We start from the raw sequence: 21,960 nt of genomic DNA, 5'->3' as shown, positions 1-21,960 counted from the left end.
GGAAACAGCGAAAAAAAAAAACTTATAAATAGAAGCGGAACGCCTCTCCGACTCCGGAACTCGAGGATATTATCGAGGAAGTACCCGAGGGCGACGACAGCGAAAGCGAAGGGAGTTGTATTACCGTAGCGTTACGTAGGTAGTCGAATATATAGGGCGTTTCGAATTTGTGGCTCACTTCCCTATCTAGCTCACTTCCCTATCAAGTACGTTACCGGGCGGGTGATGATGGCGCTGACCAGGTCGTCCTGTGCTTCGGATTCGCTCTCATCGGAGCTCTCCTCTTCCTCCTCCTCACTCTCCTCTTCCTCCTCCTCACTCTCCTCTTCCTCCTCCTCACTCTCCTCATCATCTTCCTCCTCACTCTCCAGCTCATCCTCGCCCTTAGTTGGGCGCTCGCCTCCCACGGCTGGTCCATCACGTGCCGCATTGGATGCTGGCACGGAGGCCATCACCGTATCCTCACTTCCGGCGCGTGGGCGATTGCCGTGGGTCAAAATCGCTAGTGAAAGGTCAGTGAGACGCTCGATAGCTTGTGGAGTAGAATATGACTTACGCAAATTGATGGTGCTTGCACCAGGGAGGGGGAACGACGCCGTCTGCGGCGTTGGTGTTGGTGAGAGGCGAGGGCGACGAGCGTCCCTCTCGCTGCCTCGAGGGCTCGATGCCTTGCGCTTGTTGCCGGCCATGTTGGTTGTGCGGTGCTTGTGATGTGTGATTGTGTGATGTGATGATGTGATGCGATGCGATGCGAACGGGCACGGGATTGCTTGTGATGATGTTGGTAACGTGAAGCGACTTGAATTCGAGCTGTCGAGCAAGTGGCCAAGCGACGGCGGCAAATCGTCGGGCTTCCACATGCATAGTGCGGTCATGACACGTGACTAAACAACGAGGCAAGGCAAGGCCAGGTTAGCTCACCTGAGGGATGAGAAATTTCACCTGCGTGTTTCTCTCCCCGTTTTTGACAATACCAGAACGTTCGATTCACCGCATCGATAGCCTGGCCAGCCGAGATCATCTGGAGAGCTTCTGGACCGACAGTTACTACTGGGATGACTTGGACCTTCAATCCAGAGCTTGGGACGTTCGTCAACTGGAGATCGAGTTCCTCTCGCGACCGACCGCTGGAGGTGAGGACCTCTGTGGAGCACACCGATAAGTCTACTACCCTCCTCGTTTCATTCGAAATCGTACCCCTATCCCCATACCTTATGAGCTGTCTAATCTGCCCAAACGACGATCAGGCGCATGCTCGCTTCAAAAATTGGAGGGATATGGGCGCTATGCGTGATACTTCGAGTGTGAGGATGAGGCTATGCTTTCGCCTCATCTCGATTGTTCTCCGGATAAATCGCACCGAAAGTCGCGGTGCAAGCAATTCAACGAAAAGATCGATCGCTGTGCCGCACGAAAACAAGATGTAAAGACAGACCTTAAAGGCGACGCGATAGAAACAGAAAATATCAGTTAACGAGAACAGTGCTACATCATTTCCGACAAGGGACGAAGCAAAGACAAAAAGAAAATGCCAATAGTAAATAAATTGGCAAAAACCTAGGCTCGCTAATGAGGCGTCCCTCACAGCTTTTCCTAGGGAAAATTCCACCTTATATCATGTCATTCATAAGGCTTCTTTTTATTACCCGACTGAACACCATCAACAAAGCCAGCTATGCCTTTCCGGCTGGTCGATGGTGCCTGCTTTCCCAACACGCCCCCAGGTTCCCCACGGATAAGACCAGTCGCTGCAGCCACACGACACGGATCGAATGACAGACCTTGTGCTTATGACTAAGCACAAACTTATCCTCGTCAGGCGCCTAACCGTTAGGCCAAGCGCGCTGACAAAAGATGCAAGTTCGTTTCAATATTTAGCCCCTCATCTTTGTTCTGCCGAGATTCCGCCGCACCACCTTCGCAATTTCTGCATCGTCGTGATCGGGACGGGATTTTGCATTCGTTAGTATTGTTGTCGTTGGTGCCTTCTCTCCCAACCAAGTGTTCGCGTCTTTCACAACTTGTCCTTCCCTTTCGTGCAAGATGGCAGTTTTGACCAGTATATTGCGACTTTGCGGTAGATTGGGCATTCCCTCGTCTCTTTTCATTCATCTTTAGTCGTCTCTCGCAGCTCTGTTTGACAGCTTCACGCGCCCCAACTTTCACCCTCGCTGCGGTATTTTCATTTCGCAGCGGCATGGATGGCGAATCATTAGGCATCGAATTTCGAATGAAACAGAAGTATCGCGCAACTACATGTTCGTAAATACCGGCAGTGGTATGCATGACAGAAAAGTGAGAGTGAAAGTGAATGGGACGGGGTGAAGTGAGAGGAGGTGAAGTCAGAATAAAAGTGGGTCTCACATTACGCTAACGAATCACGATCTCCACATGTGCAGGGCCCGGCTAACATCCACTTATCCATGCGAAATAGGGGGTCGAGATGTTACCGAACCTCCTGGCTCGTACTGCTCGATAAGCAAAAGCAGCTCAACGAGTGGCTCGAAGACAGGGTAGACTGCAGAGCAGATATGGAAAACGGAGTCATCCGGCGGCTTCACAGAGGAAGCACGACTGGCCGTCTAGCTGATGTTCTGAGCGAGTGCAGGGAGAAAATGAAGGGAAACAGGCAGGATTGGTGAGGAGGTGAGGTAGAGCGGGGATAAAGCAGTCGCAGTTTCATGCATTTAACGGAAGCGATCAGCAATCTGTGCTACAACGCTGAAGCCTTTCTCATCACATGCATGTGTCGCATGCTGTAGGCTACCAAGCACGCATCCTTTTTCCATCTTCAGCATCCCGTCAATCCCCATCGCAGAGACTTCTCCAACCCAATCAATCATCCATCGTCCGGAACGGCTCGCCCTGCTCCTTACACTCCTTGAGATATGTCTTCAAATCCTTCTTGCCCGCAACCTTCTTGTCTTTCGGCACTGTCTTTCTTCCATCCTTTCTCACGCGCTCATCGACTCGACTGCGCATCCAATCGTTGAGTGCGTCCGTTGTGGAATAGCAGAGGATCTGGGATAGAAGGACGACGAAATCGGTGGGCCAGAGTGCGGTCTTCACCATGGGATGGAAATCCGCATCAAGTGCATCCTCGAGGTCGCTATCGACGAACTTTCGGATGGCTTCGATGGCTGCGAGACGGCTTTGCAGCTTGGAGGATCCGGTGCTGAGACTGCCGCTGGTTCCCTTTGTTACGTTAGCGAGTCTGTGCATGGACGTAAGGAGCGTGCAAGGCTTACCAAGAGCGACTCGTTGGTGCTGAAGATATCAGTTGCGGCGCCGTCCTCAGAGGCATTGTCGGTCTCCAGTCCATCTTCTTCATGCTGACCCTGCCAGAAATCCTCATATTTCTGGGACTCGCCCTCAGGCTCCTCGTACTGCTGCTCATCGAACCCCCCTTCCTCTTCGTCGTCCTCGTCTTCGTCGTCCGAATGGTGGAAGTGGCCGTCCACGTGCTTGTAGGAGTCGTGCGTGTAGTATACCTCGGGATACTCGTCGGCGGGCTTGCCATAGCCACGTTCCGCGCTGCCATGATACGCCTCGCTCCCAGTCTGGCCTTGAGCCCCAAACCCTGCGCCTTCCTCATCACCTCTATCTTCATTTGCTGTCTCTTCCTCCTCACTCGAGTCTTCAGATGCTGCCTCACTTGGGGGCCGGGCCGTAGCCTCACTCGCGGCGTCACTGTCGCCATCACCTGTACCATCACGCTCGCCATTAGATTCGCCATCAATTTCGCCGATGGGCGGCTCCTTCTCACGAGCCTCTTCAGCTTATGACACGTTAGCCTCATTTTCCATGTGGATCACAATCGCACATGACATACTCACGGTGCTCGACTGTGACAGAAGAGCGGACGCTGCCGCGGGCGTCGAGGGACATGCGACCGTGGAAGATGGTCGAGGTGGCGCTGGTGAGAGGCAGCGACGCACATGTCTGCCTTCAGCGGTCTCGTTCGGAGCAGTCGATGGCTCTTGCTGCTTGCGCTTGTGGGAAGACATCGTGGGTGCTGCTCTGACACCGACGCGCGCGTGGTTCCTCGTGATGCGACGAGACGACAGCAGCTTGACGTGGTCGAGTTCGTGCACTGTCCCGCAGCTCGGCTCGTCGCCAGAGCTTTTACACGTGGAAGCTCATGTCTGCGGAAGCGAACATTTTGGTGAAGAGAACTGAAAAGTGTGAAAGGTAAGTTCGAGAAACAACTTGGTCCAAAACAAAGAAAAACCCAAGACCGTGAAAGTCTGGGTGTTGAATGTGCGGATTGTAATTGATGAACAATATTGTTCTCAACTTTACCTTGTAACTTGATTGTCGGATCGAAGGAAGTGGAACTTCATATCAAATATGAAGAAGGCAAAAAGTGCAAAAACCTAAGGTCATTGTCGGGGCGAACCCCGACTAGCTTAGGGGAAATTCCACCTAATGTCGTCGTTCAATTAGGCTTCTTTTCATTACCGATGGGAGCCTTTAACAGCCGCACTGCCGACGACATAGGGATATGCACCCGGACGAAGAACAGTGAGATACTGTAGACTCGATTTCCCAACACGCCCCCGGTACCAGAATCTCCAGCAATCACACTGAGTGGCATAGGGCGCGTTCCCGACCGGCCAATGGATTGGAAGAGACTTGGTTTCCCCTCGGATGAGACCAGCTGCTAGTCAGGCAGCTGGGATCGAACGACAGACCTTGGGCTGACGAGGCTCAAACTCATCCACAGCAAACGCCTAAACCGTTAAGCCAAGCGCGCTGATAGGTGGACCGATATTTGTTTGTTTCTTAGCCCTTCATTCGGCTTCTGCCGAGCTTCCCGCCGCAACAATTTTCCCTCGCTGCTCATGCTGATTTGCGCTAGGACGTGTCTTCTTCTCTTCCAAGGCGTTCACGCCTTTCACGAGTTATGTGTGTTCCATCTCATTCCGCCAGTCAACTGTCAGTCCATAGAGATAGCAATGGCTCTCGGGGTTACCACATGTGTTCGCTGTCGTCTTGCGCCACAGTCTCCCTTCACGATGGGTGTGAAGTCAAAGCTGGCGTGCTCCTGCTGTGTCTTGCCAGCATTATCTCCTTGTGACAGAGACAGCGTAATCGTATTCGTTGGGCCAAAAAGTAGTATCCGAGCAATCAGCAGCAACTGTAGATGCCCAGTGGTGTGTGAGGGTGAAAGTGGAAGAAGAAAGACGGATGAGGTGAGGTGAAGTTCGGGTCACAGTCTTGGCGCCCAAGAGGCCCGAGCGCCCGTGTCAAATTCGCGACAACTCCAGGCTTTCCACGAACCTCCTTCATCGCCGCCAGAGCGACAAGCCCCATCTACATCACGGCTTTCAACTACGCCACGTCTTGCAGAGGCTTCATTGCTTCAAGACCACAGTCCTCTCGGCGCACGTGCAACACGGGCCCCGCCGCTGCCTCACGGTGGCGATCCTTCACACTCCAATTCAGGCAGACTCACCGGTCACGAGGCTGGCCTGTCGAATTCATTGGATCACAGCACACTGCTGTCTGAACAGCATGAACTTCTGATAGCACGGTAAGAAAGCACTGAAGCACATATAAGGTCTCTACCTTTGCTTCATGTGCTGCATTTTCCAGTGTCATTGTTTCCTTTTGGGCCGTGATTGAACTCGTTGACCTTAACTACGCATAAACAGCTCTTGCAAGAATCAATCATGGCTGCAGCAGATGCCATGGATGTCGAACTCCCCAAACTTCCCGCGCCTCACGCCGACTTCATCAAATACCTCAATGCCAACCCAAATGAGTCCGTCCTCGACTTGGTCAAGCCATACAACCAGTACGATGCAGAGATGCGAAAGATTTTCGCCCAGAAGCCAGGCCATCCTGCGGTTGCGGAGTCAAATGTCGTACCGGTGTTCCAAGGACATGAGACGGACGTCCGTATCCAGGCTCGCAATCTGAACGCAGAATCCTCCAAGGACAAGGAGGCATTCATCATGCCACTCAAGGATGTCGATCGCAGGGCCAATGGCTCCCCAGCTGTCGTCCAATCTCTGAAGGACTTCCGCACGAACTTCAACGTCTTCTCTGAATCTGCTCTTGTCGATCTCGATTGGTCGAATGTCGTGGCCGCGGGCTCCTCGGTCGTCACATCTTTACTTGCTGTGCCAACAAAGCATGGTGGCTCAAAGCGTGCTCTTCGATCATACTATCATGAACAGCTTGCGCCGGCCTCTGATGTTGATTTGTTCATCTATGGGTTGACCGAAGAAGCAGCCAAGGAGAAGATCAAACAGATCGAGCAGAACATTCGCGATGCTATACTTGTTGAGACTACGACAGTGCGCACCAAGAACGCCATCACTATCGCAAGCCAGTAAGTGAAAATTATCACGAATCAACACGATTCACTAATTGATCTCTCAGGTATCCTACCCGCCACATACAAGTCGTCCTCCGCATCTACAAGTCCATTTCGGAGATTCTGACTGGCTTCGACGTCGACTGTGCGTGCGCAGCATACGACGGCAAGCAAGTCTACGCTAGTCCCCGGGCTTTGACTGCCTACATGACGCAGATCAACACCATTGATCTTACTCGACGCTCACCGTCTTACGAGAGTCGGCTCTCCAAGTATGCTCGCAGAGGATTTGAAGTGTACTGGCCAACGCTGGATCGCAGCCGGGTTGATCCTACCATCTTCGAAAGGTCCTTTGGCCGAACCGAGGGCCTGGCCCGCCTTCTCATCCTGGAGAAGCTTCCCAAATCAACAGATCGTGAAGCTTACCTTGACCAACGACGAGCTGAACGAGGTCGGCCAGCCGTCAATCGCTGGCGTATGCGCGCACGCATGATCCGTGGCAACATCAAGAACGACTACGAAGACGAAGTCGCCGAGTGGGTTGATGAAGAGGAAGTCTCGGATTACCACACTTTCACAATACCATATGGCCCAAAGTTCCATGCAAGGAAGATTGAGAAGCTCCTCTATACCAAGGATCTCCTTTTGAACGCCGAGTGGAACAAGCCAAAGGACCGCGAGGTGAATCTTCATCGGCATCCAGCTTTCTTCGGTCGCACAGACGACGTTTTCCACGATTGCTGTGGTTACTGCCCTACTCCAGCAACAGTTGAGGAAGAAGAGGTCTTCGAGCAGGAGAGCAAGATCTACGTCTCTGGCGAGATTTCTTTCATCAAGGACGACCCGGGCCGGCAAACTATTGGCTCATTCAACCCTCTGTCCGCGGACGACTGGACTGAGATGGCGTAGTAAGTCATTGACCTTGAAGAACGTGAATGCCATCTCTGACTTTATCTTAGTGTCGGCAATACCGAGCTATTGTGCAAAGCAATCGTCGATGGCGACATTGACTACGTGCAGAGCTGGCTAGAGCAAGAGGGCAACGATCCCAACACCAGAGACTATACTGGCCGCACTCCGCTCCACCTGGCAGTTATAAGCTCTACACTTGAGATCGTTCAGACCTTGATTGACCATGGAGCACGTCTTGTCGCCCGCCTTGTCGATGGCAAGACTGCCCTTCATTTGGCTGCCATGCGCGGAAATGTAGAGATGGTGTCGGCACTTCTGCGAAAGAGCGAAGCAAATGAAGAAGAGGAAGAACAAAAGGCCGATGCTCGGAGAGCCGCACGCCAAGCTGAGAAAGAAGGCAAGCCATTGGATGCTGCGCTGAAGAGTGTAAACATCTCACAACAGAAAGACGACGATTCTGACATTGAAATGCTGAGCAATCCCGATGACGACGATGATATCGATGCAACAACGGAGAATTCAATGGTCAACATCAAAACCCCCGTGCAGGCGGCAGACGGCAAGGCCCTCGAAAGCAACGACGACGACGAGCCCGACGTGTACGATGTCAATGTTCTCGCTTGGGACGTTGCTGTGTCCCCACTCCATCTAGCCATTGTTCACGGCCACGTGCAAGTGGTCAAGACATTGGTTCAAGATTTTGGCGCCGATGTGCTGTTGCCAGTAAAACTGGTCAATGACCATGACAACTCTGCAAGAGGCGCCATCCTGACGCTAGTGCTGGCGCTGTCGCTCCCACTTGAGCAGGCAAAGGAGATGACGAAGATACTGATTGAATTGGGCGCTTCAAGTGCCCAGGCTGACATGAATCAGCACACCGCTCTTCATTTCAGTGTCGCTGAGCGTCCAGACATTCTTCCTACCCTCATCGAGGCAGACGAGACTGGAGTCAAGCGGGCCATCAACCATCTCTCGGTGTCTAATTCGTGGTATCGCCCGAACACGAGTTCGCCGCTGGTCGCTGCCATCAAAGCCAAAGACGCCACCACCGCGCTTCGATGCCTTCTTGTCGGTTCCAAACCCAGCATCGATTTTGTTGCCTACGCAAAAGCCTCTGAGGGCCGACAGAACAGGTTCAATGACTCGAAACAGAGCAAGCAAGATTTCGAGAAGAATGTCGAGCAACCTGTGGTCACAGCAGTCCAGTGTGAGTTGCCCGAAGTCGCATTAGCGCTTATTGAGGAACACGGAGTCGATGCGAACACCTTGACGACTGCTGGATACTCTGCCGTTCACAATCACTATGCACGAGGCTACACTCAAGGCAGAAGTCTGCTCGATGAGGTACAAGAGCACATCAAGGAATTGGAGAAATGGAAGCCGGAAGAACAGAAGCCTGAGCCACCACTTCCGCTTGACGATGATAGTCCTTATCTATCCGGCCTGCAAGAGGGCACCTACGCATTCTGGTCGGCACAAAAGCAACTCGATGCCGCGAAAGCTCAGTACAAACAGAGCCTCAAACAGTATCGCAACAACTTGAAGCATGCGGACGACCAGACGGGCGCGGCAGAGAAGCAAGCCGCAATTACCGATCTGCTGGAGCGATATCAGCGACTTGAGGCGAAGATGATTGAACGTGGTGCGAAGACGTTCGAGGTACTTCATCCAGACATCGAGAAACCGGACGGAAACTATCGTCACACGTACCCTAACTGGAAGCCACCCAAGCCGGAGCCTTTCAAGATCGACTTTAGGATCCTCCGATTCTCAGCTCTGTCGGACGAAGCACATGAGAGGTACATGAAACTTTTCGAAGCGACTTGGAGAGGCGATTTGCAAACGGTGAAACAGCTTACGCTGCTGTCATGGAAGGACTCAGATGGTGATGATAAGCCTCCGTTGGCGATTGCCATTCAAGATCAACACAACTTGTCGCCTTTTGCGATCGCAGTCCTTCATGGCCAGTTCGAGCTGGCTAGCGCTATCATGGAGATCGCCAAAGCGCAGTATGTGGAACCAGACGAGCCTCAAAAACGACACTATAGGCTGGCCGGTGGAAAAGATGACGACGACGAAAGCGGCGAAGAGGAGGAGAACGACGGAGCTGACGGGGAGCAACGCGTCAACATCCACTCCGAGATTGTGGACGAACAGTTCACCCTTGAGAACATCGGAGAAGTCTCCACTCAGGTGAAGAGCCGTACGACTGCACTCACGATGCTGAACTGGCGATGTCCGGCTGCCGACTTCATGGGCGGGCCTCTGCGTTCATCGCCGCAGAGTGGGAGTGGATTCAGCTACTTTGGACCTCGAAAGCAATTTACGATGGCCGGCAAGCGCACTAACACAGGATCGCTGAAGGTTTGTACATGTCTCAAAGTTGTATTCGACGAAGACTGATAGATTGATAGGCACCGGCAAACACCTTCTCAAGCGAGAAGAAGGAGCACATTGGCCCACCCTTGACACTTATACAATTCGCTCTACACAACAATGACTTGGACCTGCTGATTTTTCTGCTTGACCTTGGCCGAGATCACACCAGAGCTGATGTCAAGCCAGATGATGAAGACGCCATTCGCTACTTTCGGGTCAATCAGGAGGATTACCTGGAGGCAATCAAACTTGATCGTCCACACCTACTGGCTGAGATCATCAAGAGAGCTGGTGCTGGAATTCCGCTCAACCGCCTGGTCAAGAAATCGGGAGTCGAGGTCAAGCAGAAGCCCAAGTACTATCAAGGTCTGTCGGTATACGGCAAGAAGCGAAAAGACTGGGCGGAAGCTGGTCGCAACGAGATGAATTACCAGGCAATGGAGAATCATCGTCCTGGACTTCTGGAGGCTGCTCATTACCAGTCACTGGAGACAGTCGAGTGGTTCCTTGGGGAAGGGCCGATGAGATGCTACCTCGAGTTCGCAGATGCGAACAAAAAGGACAAGAGAGTTAGACTGTTGTCAGAGACGAAGCTGGGCTTTGATGGTTCAGTCACGCGATTCCTGAATGCTCGCTCGAAGACAGCGATTCATTGCTCCCTGCTGGGGAAGCCGGTCCCAGAGTCGATCAAGATGTTGCGTTTCCTCGTCTCGAATATGCAAAATGCTATCGATGCGAAGTCCGCAGAAGGGCTGACGCCTTTGCACATTGCATTCAGGTTGCACCGCGAGGAAGCTGCAAAGGCTCTGATCGAAGCTGGCGCTCTGCAGACTTGTCGAGACAATGAGGGCAACAACATCCTGCATCATCTCTTCAGACTGCATGCTGACACGGAAGCCAAGATCAAGAAGCTCGGGGCAATGCTGGACCTGGTTGACAAACGTGTTCTCCCAACACTATTCCTTGAACGTAGCTCCACACACCCTGGCTCTCAGACACCTTTGGCACAGTGGGTACACCAGGCATCAAGCAGCGAGTGCCGCGACAAGGCCATGCACTTGATCCTCGATTACAGCCACGGCGCGGAATTGAGCTCCATCAACGGCGAAGGCCACACACCACTGCATATGGCTGTCCGGCAAAAGGACATCATTGTCATAAAGACCATCTTGAAGCACGACCCTTCCCTCCTCCTTCGCGAAAACGCCATTGGCCGCACATCATTCGACATGGCCGAAGACGCCGTCGCCGCTCCCTACGTCAGCGATGCGCCACCACTGCCAGGTGATCATCGATTCAACGAGAGAAAAGCCCGAAAGTACGGATTGAGAAACGATTGGAACAACAACCTGACGTCTCAACACGCATGGAGATTCGTCAAGAAGGACGAAGACGAAGATCGCCGGACTCTCCATGAAGAGATCTGGGATCTGTTCCGCGAAGTCAAAGCCGGTCTGGAGTCGAGAGGAGAGGCGAAGAGGAGACTGGTGACGCTGAATGAGGCCAACGAGGTTGCGAAGAGACTTGCTGCTAGCAAGACTGGGATGATCAACATGCGTCGCTCTTACAGGAGGCGACGGGATGATGGAGAAGACTGGCAAAATGAGGAGGAAAAGGATGGGGAGGACGAGATTGTCGATGAGGTGCAGCTTTGGTTGCCTCAGGCTGGGGGCTATGTTAAGTGAATGGCAGAACAGGGGAAGCAGGGCGTCAGAGAACTGGACTTCTCCGTGGAAGAGCTTATTCCGGCTGATCACATGTATGCTTGGAATTCTACACAGAAGGGCACACATTTTCCAATGAAGCAGAAGTGGTTGAGCTTCGAAAATGCCATTTTCTCTCGTTTTGTCTTGAATGACAGAAGTCTGTTGACTCCAACAAAGCGATGAATGGACAACGACAGCGCAGTCACTGGGCCTTTGTGCGATTGTGTTGCGAATACAATCGCATGACGATAACACTCTCCAATTCCACCTATATAATGCTTTGCATGATCGCTCTCCGTTTGGCATCTATCCTCAACCATCCCCACTGTACTCGAGCTGAAGTAAGACTTACACAGCAACAGTACAGCACTACATCCAACTCACCAAATCCAACCACCAACGAGCACTACCCACACCAACATGCGTACAGGTACGTACGTTCCCTCCGACCCCCGCGAGATCCACGCCTTCGCCATGGAGCGCCTCAACAAGAAGTGTGACGACATGTCTAAGGAACTCGCCAGCCTCGAGGAGCAGTCCCGCAAGGGCGGCTGCAGCTACCACTCCCTGCCCATCCATTACCGTGAGGAGATGATGAGTCTCCCACTCCGTACGAGAACCGTCGCTGCATTCGTCGTTGTGGACGACGAAGGCAGCGACCTGATCGACTCCTTCAACTGGTGCCGTGTCTGTCGCGATGACGCCAAGCAGGCTCTGCACGCTTCTGACATCGAAACCGCCGAGCAGGAGCTCAACGACTGGGAAGCGATTCAGGACGATGTGGCGACTCAACTTGAGTCCGTGTTGGACGATGTCTTCACGCTGACAGACAGGTACAGGGACGGCTATTACATGGACAACGAGCCTGACGCCGCCCAGGTCATCGAGCTGCGCAAGGCCTGGATCTTGACCTTGCCTGAGGTCGTCAAGGCTTTCGAGCTTAGCATCATCGAGACTGAGGAGCAGGCTGTTGAGATGGCGCTCTCTGATTGCGAGAGCATCACCCAGCCGGCTGTCCTTGGCTTGGTCGAGGAGATGTTTGAGATTTAGTGGGAGCTTCATGTCGATGATGCTGCTTCTGGTCGCAGTCTGTAAGTTTGTTGGTTTCACATACTTGTAACAATAAAGGGGGTTCAGGAGATCTGGCGGATTGGTTTCATAGAACTCACTGAACGAAACACATATGCTCATCACGGTTTTCAAGCCCTTACTTTTATTTTTCTCAATCGCTATGACACACTTGTGACCTTTAAATCGACAATTTCAGTTTCAATCACCTCATCCATTGTATTCAAACTTCAATTAATATTTACAATCATCTTTATGGTGGATCATCCTCGAATTAGACATAAGCAGTAGCGCTCCATCTCCAAATACTCAATGTAACTTTGACACGCTACCAATGATAGCTTTCCCAGCACTCACACCTCTCCTTCACATCCAGCTCGGTGACATAGTCGTAGCCAGTCACATTGAACTGTAGCAAATTGGCCCCTGGTCCTGAAAGGGGCATTGGAAGAAGACCTGACCGATTGGGATCGCCGGTCATGACGAATTGAGTGAGGTATCTGAGGTAAAGAGTTAATCACTGCTTTACCTGAATGCAAGCCTTCGTCTTTGCCAATCGTACCTTTGCAAGTCCTCGGCAACAGTTCCGTTCAACGAACCGCTTTGGTCGTTGTGGCCGTTATACAAAGTGTACACGATGTCGGAAGTATGGATTGCTGCAACCAAGTCAGCTCATTACACGCCCACAGAACAGCAGACGGCAATAATTCAGGCGACGTACCTGGAGGAACGCTGAACTTATAAGAATAACCCTCATTGTTGTAGGCCTCTTGTAATCCGTACGCGTTACAAAGGAGCTGCACTTCTCCTTGAAAAGCATCTGTTCGGTTCATCTCGTCACCGCCGAACCTGCTTAATGCATAGAGGTCGTTAGAGATGTAATCGACATCGGATTGTGTGGCGGACGGTAGAAGCTCCTTGACCAAAGCTGGGAAGGAAAAGTTGGAGGCTCCCGGTGGTGGGTTCAGTGTGACAGCGAACAGATATCCCTAAAATTTGTCAGTACCATGTTTGAGAGAAGTTGTTGACGCGGTAGATACCTCGTCGGCAACTTGAGATGTCATGATCTTCACGTTCGGATCGTATCGACCTGCTGCAGAGCCTTGGTGGATATTGCCAACCACGTAACCTCCATCATTCACGAGTGTGAACGTTGTGAAAAATCCACTGGGATACTTGGCTATCGTGACATTGTTGACGTTGTACACCTTGTCGAAATCAAGTGCCTGCGCCTCCTTCAAACTGTTGACGCCAAGGTCCTTAAGAAAGGTGTGGAATCGATCGTTGAATACAGCATTACTGCCGAAGTCTGGGGAGGCTTCGTCCGGGGACTGAAAGATAGCCTGGTTGGCAATGTTAGCAACGTGGTCTGGCCTTCGTTGACGGCATCAGGCCTTTCAAACACTTACTTGCTGGAAAGGTGTTTTGCAAGTGTCAAACAGGTTGTTTCTTCCTGCGACCAAGTGCTGGCCGATGGAGCTGGCACCACCGCTCTCACCCATAGCAGTAACACGATTCGGATCTCCACCAAACTTTTGAATGTTTTGCTGCACCCATTCGAGGGCTGCACGTTGATCGAGGAGGCCTGCGTTGGACTTGCCGCCCTGCTTTTCGAAGTCGCTGCCCCCTAGAAATCCGAAAGTGCCGACCTATGTTTATTTAGAAAACATCACTCCATGTATTTGTACCAAACGTACCCTGTAGTTAGCGCGACGAAGATAATGCCTTGAGCATCGGGATTCTCCAGACTTCTTGCAATGAGACCAGGCCCATCTCCATTCTGTGTCTTGGAACCAATCACAAAGCCACCTCCATAGATGCAAACCACAACGGGTGTCAATGCAGCTCGGTCGTGTCGTTTCTGGTACACTTTTTCTGGAACAAGAACATCCAAGTACAGACAGTCTTCCGTCTCGTATGGGCTCCTCGGAACACTCGAAACTTGCTGAGATGCTTCGGCGAGCCAGATTGGATAAGCTTGTGGGCATGTTGGGTTGATCTTTTCGTTGCCATCTTGAACACCTGCGATGTGCTTTGGTGGTTGTGGAGCCGCGAAACGAAGATCCCCAAGTGGTGGCTGAGCGAAGGCTATGTTCGTGAAGTTGTAGTACTTGCCAGTGGCCTAAGGACGGTGAGTTTGAGCGGAGTCGTACAGGTACCTCAGTTTAGCTTACATTGTAAGCCGAAGCTCGTTGCTTCACGTAGCCCAAGTCAACGACAGGTAGACCGTTCGTGTCATTGTGGGAACCGTATCTTTGCGAGGCGGGAATGGCTTTGGCTGCAGCGAGCTGAACAATGCAAGCGAGGGCGCTCGTTCCATGGAGAGCGATCTTCATCGCAGCCTCTGTCGGAAAATGCCCGTAAATAAACAAGTCCAAGGAAGTTTCAGGTCGTAGTTTTTGTTGTGCGAATCTCAATCTGTCTGCGCGTCTTCGTACTTATGCAAGTTGTCACGTACCTTCAGAATTGATCCTCGCCCAAGCCACGAATCCCTCTTGGGTCATACTCTCCGCGAATTCAAGCCATACCATTCATTGACAGTGGTCTCTACTTGCTTTATTTGGGAGCGCCGAACTTGAACAGCAAGTGACTAAGCAAAGTACTCGCAAGGTCCTCTGATCAAGGCTAGCTTGACAGACAAGGCTGTGAATGCCAAGCCAACCAATTTCCGAAAGAAGAAGGACCAGAATTTAGCTCGTGCGGGAAGCTTTCGAATTAGGCCTCGAAGGATCTCAATGGCCTTATTGAGAATGTCAGAAATGACTTTTCAATCCTGAAGGCTCGTAAAGAGATCTCTCCGGAGACGAACTTTGTGGCTGGCCACGAGGGCGTTGGCCCTGATCTTGTTACTCAGCCATCGTCATCATTTCCGGCCAATTTTCCACACTATCATGTTCAGCTTTCGCTGCTTCCCGCACTATGTGGATCAAATTTCAGAATTGAGGGCTGCTGTTTCGGCTGTAGTCGGTCGTAATCTTAACCGCAGCCTAACACATTTGTGGGCGGGAGACTAGGGCACGTAGAACGATGGCTCGTTTTTACGCGGAACTGCCCTCTGTACACCCGGCTGCATTTTGTAGGCTTGAGTACTAGTGATCTTTAACTCAGAGAAACCCGTGAGGAAACGCTCTCCTCGCAAACTCTTGTACATCTTCCCAAAGCTCTCGCGGACGCTCAAGAGCAGCAAAGTGCCCACCATGCTCTTGCGACTTGGAAAATACCATGTTTGCGGATGCAGCGGCCCAACTTGGTGGAACACCACTCACATCGAAACGAAAGCGGCTGTAGCCAAACGGCTTGTCGATGAATCCGTCATCATATGGATTCTCAGGGGGGGACCTTCCGAAGATCTCTCGGTAACTGTATATACTTCGTGGGAATGTATCAGTAAGGTGATAAAGGGACACCGCGGTCAATATCTTCTCGAATGAGAGAGGCTTGTTTGGATCCACCCAAGCGAGGTATTTCTCTCCCAGCCACGCCAAGAGGCTGATTGCACTTTTTGAGACGGCAAATGATATTGTGGCTGGGGCGGTGCCTTGCTCAAGTGCGTAGCCGAATCCATGCTGCATTTGTCGGGATGATCTATCCAAGATCTCACGGTCCAATGCGGTTAAATTGGTATCATTTTCTGGCGCGTGTACAGAGGCTGGCCTAGAAACGGAGAAAGTGTTGACATGGACGGCTTTTCCATGGTCAGCGAGAGTTCAAAGCGATTCTCTTTGTCATGGACTTGCTTTTACAGCTATGACTGTTTCGCGCCAGATGTGTCGCTATGAACGATCCGATGTCTCCTCCCTGTGCAACATATCCATCACCAAAACCAAGATCCAGCATCAGCTTGTCCAAAACGCTAGCTGTGTCTGCGAGAGTCCAGTCGAGGTGAATAGACGGTCCTTCCGTAAATGTGAACCCAACTAGAGAGGGCACGATGATATGGAATGGACTGTCCCACGGTTTATATTCTTGCTTGACAAGGTCCAGAAGCTCCATGAACTCTAGAAAGCTTCCGGGGAAGCCATGCAGGAGAAGGAACGGTAAGGCATCAGGTTTCGATGAAAACAATCCGACAAAGTGCACACTGTGAGTCCGGTTCGAAGTTTGTACTATTGCTTGGAAATGAGGGTGTCGATTGAATTCCTCTTCTTGTCCCCTCCAACTGAAGTCTGTTGTCCAGAAGGAGGTCGCATTCTGCATCCAGCCCCAGGAGATGCCAAGGCTGAGATCATCCCGAGTGTTCTCGTACGTTGGTATGAAGCCGTGTTGGGCACGGACAGCCGATTGAAGCTCAAAGACTTTGGCGTCTGGAATTCTGACTTCGATGGGCTTGATGGCGGTGGAAGCGTCTCGCGGCAACGTTGACCATTCTGCTAGATTGCGGGCAGCAGAGAGCAGGACGAGGGAGCCCACAAGGAAGATTGGAACGAGGACGCTCATTGTTGCGGTAATGAGACTGATCAAACTTGTTGGGAGTTACCATTCTAGTCGCAGGTCTCTATATACATCGTCGTTTTGCGATGTGATTCACGGTGCCGTTCACAGCCTGGTCCGGGAACTTTTGTCAGTCTCGGGGACATAATTCTTTTGAGCTTCTTGTGTGCCTGTCTGACGACTCATAATATTGAAAAGATCTTTCGTATGAGCTGCCTAACACGGGTGTTTGTCTACTTGGTGTTGGGCTACTTGGTATAAAGGATTCGGCAGACCTGCGGCGACGAAGCCTCGAGGCCGTAGTAGATCGCTTCTGTTTGGAGCACAAACTTGGACTACATCTGCGGAATTCTTGTCAATTCCTAATTTACTATCCATCGTCAAAACCTCAAATACCGTGAGGTAGAGCTGGCCCACGTTTGAGGAGATCCTTTGTTAACAAGAGCTCTTTTCTAAATTGGAATGCCTTTGTCTTTGTTCCTAGTAGGTTACATAACGACAACTTCTGGATGCATGTGGCGTCATGCCATGATTTCGTATCGCGAGCAAAGTATCTTCACGTGCGACAGCAAGGGCGTGGAATGTTGCTCTTCAGCTGCAGAGGAATGCCTTGTAAGTCTCATACGTAAGCTGGAGTGCTGATCGTTGTGCCGTATAGGTCCTTCTGAGAAACAGAATGCAAAGTGACGTATGTTGTGTTGTCTTTGCAGCGAGCTGCATTGAACATCCATCGACTCAACAAACGACTGCGCCTTCTTTCTCTCAAACTCATTAGCTCTAATTTTGGAAGAGCCTTGGCTACGTAGAGCAGGTAAATTGTTCCATTCCAACATCTGCGCACAGGTGACGGAACCAAAATGGATATTTCAAACAATTCTATTACCTCCAAATACAAGCCGCTGCCGAAGGGAAAACACATCAGAGTATTGCACATCTTGGAGGCTGCGCCAGTCTCATCGGACTCTCAACTCCTCATTGAGCTGACAGAGCTCGACATCGAAGACGACAGTGCAGACTGGGATTGTTTATCTTACACATGGGGTCCACCAATTTCTACACCCGAGAGCTTCGAAAGATACGGAACGGCTAATGATGTGGTGATTATGTTAAGGGTAGGCGAGCATGAATACCGTCATACCATAGGACGCAATTTGTACGAGGCTTTACAACAGCTCGAAAACATGAACCACAGACGTCCTTTGTGGATTGCTGCCATATGCATTAATCAGGACGACCCTGCAGAGAAGTCGCGGCAAGTCTCTATGATGGATGATTTGTTCTCGCGAACGAAACGCGTCTACGTCTGGATGGGGGTCGACGACCCTGAGGCGCCAGCGTTCAACGATATTGTCTGGCTTCGTACAGTACTCGTCAACAAGATCAGGGACTACGAGAAGATTAACGAAGATATCACCTATCGCGACTTCCCTCCAGTCAAAATGGAAGGAATAGACGGTTTGCATTCGTTCAAGATCAATACCACCATATCTTGGACGAGGGTGCGAGCTTTGTTCAACTTCTATACCTATCGGAGATATCTCAGCAGAGCCTGGATGGTTCAAGAACTGTGTCTTGCCAAGAATGAACCTCTGATCCTCTTGGGGGAGCACACGATAACACTCGACAGCATGTGCCAGCTTCAAGAAACGTTTGCAGGGCATCCAACAATGCCATATCTTACACATAAGGAGCCAGATGGAAACGCTGGTATGGGTTTTGAGATCACTTGGATTGCGAGAATGCGGGCCAAGCTCCATCAGCTCGACATTGGGGGAGACCACGAGCAAAGATCTAAGTTACTCATGGACGACTTGTGCGGAGTCAAGCGTGGTGCGAAGATCACGCCAAAGACTGTTCATTGCGCTGTCTGGGAGGAACTCCTCTGTACGCTGCACCAGAGACGATCGTCTGATCCGCGGGATTTGATATACTCCTTGATTGGTCTCGCCAATCGCTTCTCAGGGGCATCGCACCCACAAGACTTCATCCGGCCAGACTATACGTCAGATGTGGAAAAAGTCTACGTGGATTTTACCGCCCAGATACTGACCTATTCTTCGAACCATCGCATACTGTCCCTTGCGTCCGCGAGGCCGACCGAGCCGGCTGATCTGGACACACGACTCCCCAGCTAGGTTCCAAACTACAGCACTTGCAACCTCTGGCAGCCCATCCATGTGACCTATGCGAGCTTGATGGAGAAGGTCGATTCTTTCAGTCCAGTAGAACCGGCTTCAATGCTGCTGAGTCGACGCGAACGTTTGCGCCGGACAGTCAGGCGAGGTCTTGGTGTTTTGGCGCACGGTTCAGGGCAGGACGCACGGTATGTTGTCGAAGGTCGCGAACTGATCGCGAGTGCTCGCCACGGTAGCGAGGTTGTAGCTGTCTACAAGGCTCTCGATCAACTTGCTTTCAGATCTGAACCAGGCAACATCTTCGTAAGCACGACCAGCAGGATGCTGCAAGCCATTGTCACGGCTCTCGAAGTTTGCATTGCGTATGGAAAAGTTTACCGGCCTTCTGGCGAGGACATCGTTGAGGCGGTTTGTGGTCTCCTTGCTGATGCAACGTCCGACACTCAGAGCAGAGACTCCATCGAGGATCAGATTCACGATACCTTGTGCGAAAGTGTAGCAGAGAGTTATTCATTTGGTTTGCATTCGTCACCGGCCTTGGCCCGCCTAAACTCATGCTTGTCAGCCTTGCAAGGGCACAAAGGTATCTCGAGCGAAGCGGAGTTGGCTTCTTCCCGGGAACGTGGCGAGATGGTGTACGAGCAAGGCCAAGACATATTCTTAGGCTCTCATTACACAATGGAGCAAAAGGAGGAGGTGGCTCGTTCCTCGAGTAATACCCTGAACTTCTACGGTGTGGACGAGTACAGCCTGTTTTGGACAAAGGCTGGATATTTGGGAAAGACTACCAGTGTTCCAAGCAAAGGCGACGAGTTATGGTTACTCTGCGGTGCCAATATGCCATTTATTCTGCAGCCGGCGGCAAACGGAAAGTATAGATTTGTGGGAGAGACTTTCGTATGTGACGCAATGCATGGAGAGATGGTGCATAGAGGCATTGCGGGTGAGATCGAAAGTATTCGAATTGTCTGAGGGTAGAGCGGGACGGCGGTGACCGCCTCAGCGGCTGCAATAAGTTTCATCGGACCATCTTGGATTTAAGTAGAGCAAAGTGGTGAACCTCTGATATCTTCACAGCCTGGCCATAACCTTCATCAGGTTACAGTTCATTTACTGATGAAGTCCTTAGTCGCTTGAAAGCCATTGTGTGACTCCTCTTTGTGGGCTGATGACGAAGTACTTCGAACAATAACGCCTCATGTGTTATTTTAACACATCTGACATACTCTGATATGACGCAGATCGGCCAACGATCCTTTCCTGACGCAAATGTCTTCAGAACTCTAGTCAGCCATGGATATCGATGCCACCGGCAGAGAAACTGTCGTGGTACAAGGACTGAAAGACCAATGCACAAAATTCGAAACCCTCCTACAGCAAGCAGAGACTCGGTACATCCGGCAGGGGCTCCAGTTTCACTGCATGACCCCATCGAGCGACTGGCCTCTGGGCCAGGTGCGCCAAGTTAGAGCAGTATTTACTGTGACGGATGACTACAGCCTTGAAGCTGCATCCGGCAACAAATTTGTCACGAGGCTTGAACATCTCCATCGGCAGCTGGGAATAGCGAAAGGTTACCTTGAAGCTGAAAATCTCCAGAACTTGCAAGATCTGCTCGACAAAGCTGCTGCAGAGTTCACCGCATTCAACACTGACTTGAGCAACATCGATTCTATCGCAAAGGAACTGGCTGCTCTATCTGGCCTTCGTGACCTGTCTGTGGATAACAAGGCTAAGCCTGAGAACGAGCCCCATGAATTAGTTTTCGTGCCAACAAAGCCCTCTGGTCGTGGGTGATGGAATTGCCATTGGTGAAAGGGTGGTTGAGGCAGGCTTTCGTGGTCTCTGAGGAACATGCATTCGTGAAGGCGGTCAAGGTTGGGGACACGGAGGTACAGAAGAAGTTGCTCTGGATGAGTGGATGAACTACCAGAGAATATCTTTCATTAGCTAGAAAGTCCAAACGAAAGAAAAAAGTTCCATGAAGCTGTTATTACCCTGTTGCTCGTCTGCTCGCACAGCCTCGCGGCGCACCTTCCCCCCTTCACACTCCATGAAAGCATGCAAATGACACCAAGGTTTTTCAAACGACCTGACGTCCACCTTCCACTGTCTCATTGTCGTAAATTCCGAGAGCCTCTCTCTGCTTTGCCAGCGCTTGTTCCGTAGTAGCTTCCTTGTATGTTGGCAAATTGTCCGCTTTGCTGGTGCTCTTTGTCCTCGCTGGAGCTTGTATATTCTGTGAGAAAAGTTCCATCTCCGCATTTCGATGCGCTTCGACTGTCTCAATCGTTCTGTCGATTCTCTTGCGAGTAGCACGCTTCTTTCGATGTACCGTGCAGCGCCGCACAAGACTTTGGATGAATGTCATGAGCCATAGAAAGACACAGACCAGCCCAATGGCTGCACCAGCTTTCATGGCTTCGTAGTTCGTGATAGCTTCGACTTCGACAGGCAAAGTGCTCTTGTCGCCGCCAAGGTAGATGATACCAAAGTAACCCGCCTGAGCCGACCAGAGGATGCAAAGCACAAACTCCACAATGATCCACCGGGTACTCTCGATGGTGTAGAAGTAGTGAAGTGCGCAAGTCATGAGAGAGAGCGTAGCTACGAACTCTGCGTAGATCCAGGCTGCTGGTGCTGTTGCATTCCCAGAGCTGAACTTAGCGAGGTCGACTGTGTACAGGATGACGACGATTATCGCGAGCAGGCATTGAAGCGTTCGAGATAGGACTTTGATCGCGAATGCCTTGTGACCGTCTTTCCAGAGCTGAGGTAGACCCGCTGGTACGAATAAGGTGATGAGGTTGGATGGCATAATCCTCGTGGTAGCGAGCGTGGGTTGAGTGGATGACTGGGCGTTTGCTGGCGGTCTCCAGGCTGTTCAGGCCTTGTCGCTGTTGTCGTACCGTTGACCGATGTAGATACCGATGGCTTTGAGCTGTGAGTAGAATGAGGGCAAGGAAAGAGAAAATGTGAGAATGAAGGGAAACAAAGATCGAAA

At 51.4% G+C, this 21,960-nt stretch overlaps 9 protein-coding genes across 9 annotated transcripts; 4 read left to right on the top strand and 5 right to left on the bottom strand.

Annotated features, from left to right (window-relative positions):
- Nucleotides 1–239: 239 nt before the first annotated feature.
- Nucleotides 240–689, bottom strand: M409DRAFT_56557 (uncharacterized protein; the record flags this gene model as incomplete). The annotated part of the gene is made up of 2 exons (XM_033813326.1): nucleotides 240–502; nucleotides 557–689. Coding segments are annotated over 2 exons (396 nt in total), but the record flags the coding sequence as incomplete, so codon positions are not given.
- Nucleotides 690–2,835: 2,146 nt separating this feature from the next.
- Nucleotides 2,836–4,007, bottom strand: M409DRAFT_56556 (uncharacterized protein; the record flags this gene model as incomplete). Its single annotated transcript, XM_033813325.1, has 3 exons — nucleotides 2,836–3,195; nucleotides 3,249–3,778; nucleotides 3,833–4,007. 3 exons carry the CDS (start codon nucleotides 4,005–4,007, stop codon nucleotides 2,836–2,838), a joined length of 1,065 nt encoding a protein of 354 aa, XP_033665645.1.
- A 1,668-nt stretch (nucleotides 4,008–5,675) lies between these two features.
- On the top strand, nucleotides 5,676–11,301 carry M409DRAFT_67839 (uncharacterized protein; the record flags this gene model as incomplete). Its single annotated transcript, XM_033817577.1, has 5 exons — nucleotides 5,676–6,340; nucleotides 6,391–7,233; nucleotides 7,285–9,521; nucleotides 9,621–9,622; nucleotides 9,652–11,301. The coding sequence occupies 5 exons, from the start codon at nucleotides 5,676–5,678 to the stop codon at nucleotides 11,299–11,301; spliced, it is 5,397 nt and encodes a 1,798-aa protein (XP_033665644.1).
- A 441-nt stretch (nucleotides 11,302–11,742) lies between these two features.
- Nucleotides 11,743–12,372, top strand: M409DRAFT_56554 (uncharacterized protein; the record flags this gene model as incomplete). Its single annotated transcript, XM_033813324.1, has 1 exon — nucleotides 11,743–12,372. One exon carries the CDS (start codon nucleotides 11,743–11,745, stop codon nucleotides 12,370–12,372), a length of 630 nt encoding a protein of 209 aa, XP_033665643.1.
- A 346-nt stretch (nucleotides 12,373–12,718) lies between these two features.
- On the bottom strand, nucleotides 12,719–14,726 carry M409DRAFT_25147 (uncharacterized protein; the record flags this gene model as incomplete). The annotated part of the gene is made up of 7 exons (XM_033807562.1): nucleotides 12,719–12,890; nucleotides 12,953–13,046; nucleotides 13,112–13,379; nucleotides 13,431–13,733; nucleotides 13,800–14,039; nucleotides 14,105–14,512; nucleotides 14,565–14,726. The coding sequence occupies 7 exons, from the start codon at nucleotides 14,724–14,726 to the stop codon at nucleotides 12,719–12,721; spliced, it is 1,647 nt and encodes a 548-aa protein (XP_033665642.1).
- Nucleotides 14,727–15,494: 768 nt separating this feature from the next.
- On the bottom strand, nucleotides 15,495–16,827 carry M409DRAFT_67838 (uncharacterized protein; the record flags this gene model as incomplete). Its single annotated transcript, XM_033817576.1, has 2 exons — nucleotides 15,495–16,075; nucleotides 16,134–16,827. 2 exons carry the CDS (start codon nucleotides 16,825–16,827, stop codon nucleotides 15,495–15,497), a joined length of 1,275 nt encoding a protein of 424 aa, XP_033665641.1.
- Nucleotides 16,828–17,678: 851 nt separating this feature from the next.
- Nucleotides 17,679–18,956, top strand: M409DRAFT_25145 (uncharacterized protein; the record flags this gene model as incomplete). The annotated part of the gene is made up of 1 exon (XM_033807561.1): nucleotides 17,679–18,956. One exon carries the CDS (start codon nucleotides 17,679–17,681, stop codon nucleotides 18,954–18,956), a length of 1,278 nt encoding a protein of 425 aa, XP_033665640.1.
- A 1,293-nt stretch (nucleotides 18,957–20,249) lies between these two features.
- M409DRAFT_56550 (uncharacterized protein) lies at nucleotides 20,250–20,753 on the top strand (the record flags this gene model as incomplete). Its single annotated transcript, XM_033813323.1, has 1 exon — nucleotides 20,250–20,753. The coding sequence occupies one exon, from the start codon at nucleotides 20,250–20,252 to the stop codon at nucleotides 20,751–20,753; it is 504 nt and encodes a 167-aa protein (XP_033665639.1).
- A 286-nt stretch (nucleotides 20,754–21,039) lies between these two features.
- Nucleotides 21,040–21,774, bottom strand: M409DRAFT_56549 (uncharacterized protein; the record flags this gene model as incomplete). The annotated part of the gene is made up of 1 exon (XM_033813322.1): nucleotides 21,040–21,774. One exon carries the CDS (start codon nucleotides 21,772–21,774, stop codon nucleotides 21,040–21,042), a length of 735 nt encoding a protein of 244 aa, XP_033665638.1.
- Between the last annotated feature and the right edge of the window lie 186 nt (nucleotides 21,775–21,960).

This window comes from Zasmidium cellare (genome assembly GCF_010093935.1).
Source record: "Zasmidium cellare ATCC 36951 unplaced genomic scaffold M409scaffold_25, whole genome shotgun sequence".
Taxonomy (NCBI): Eukaryota; Fungi; Ascomycota; class Dothideomycetes; order Mycosphaerellales; family Mycosphaerellaceae; genus Zasmidium; species Zasmidium cellare.
This window is presented reverse-complemented; position numbering and strand designations above follow the sequence as displayed.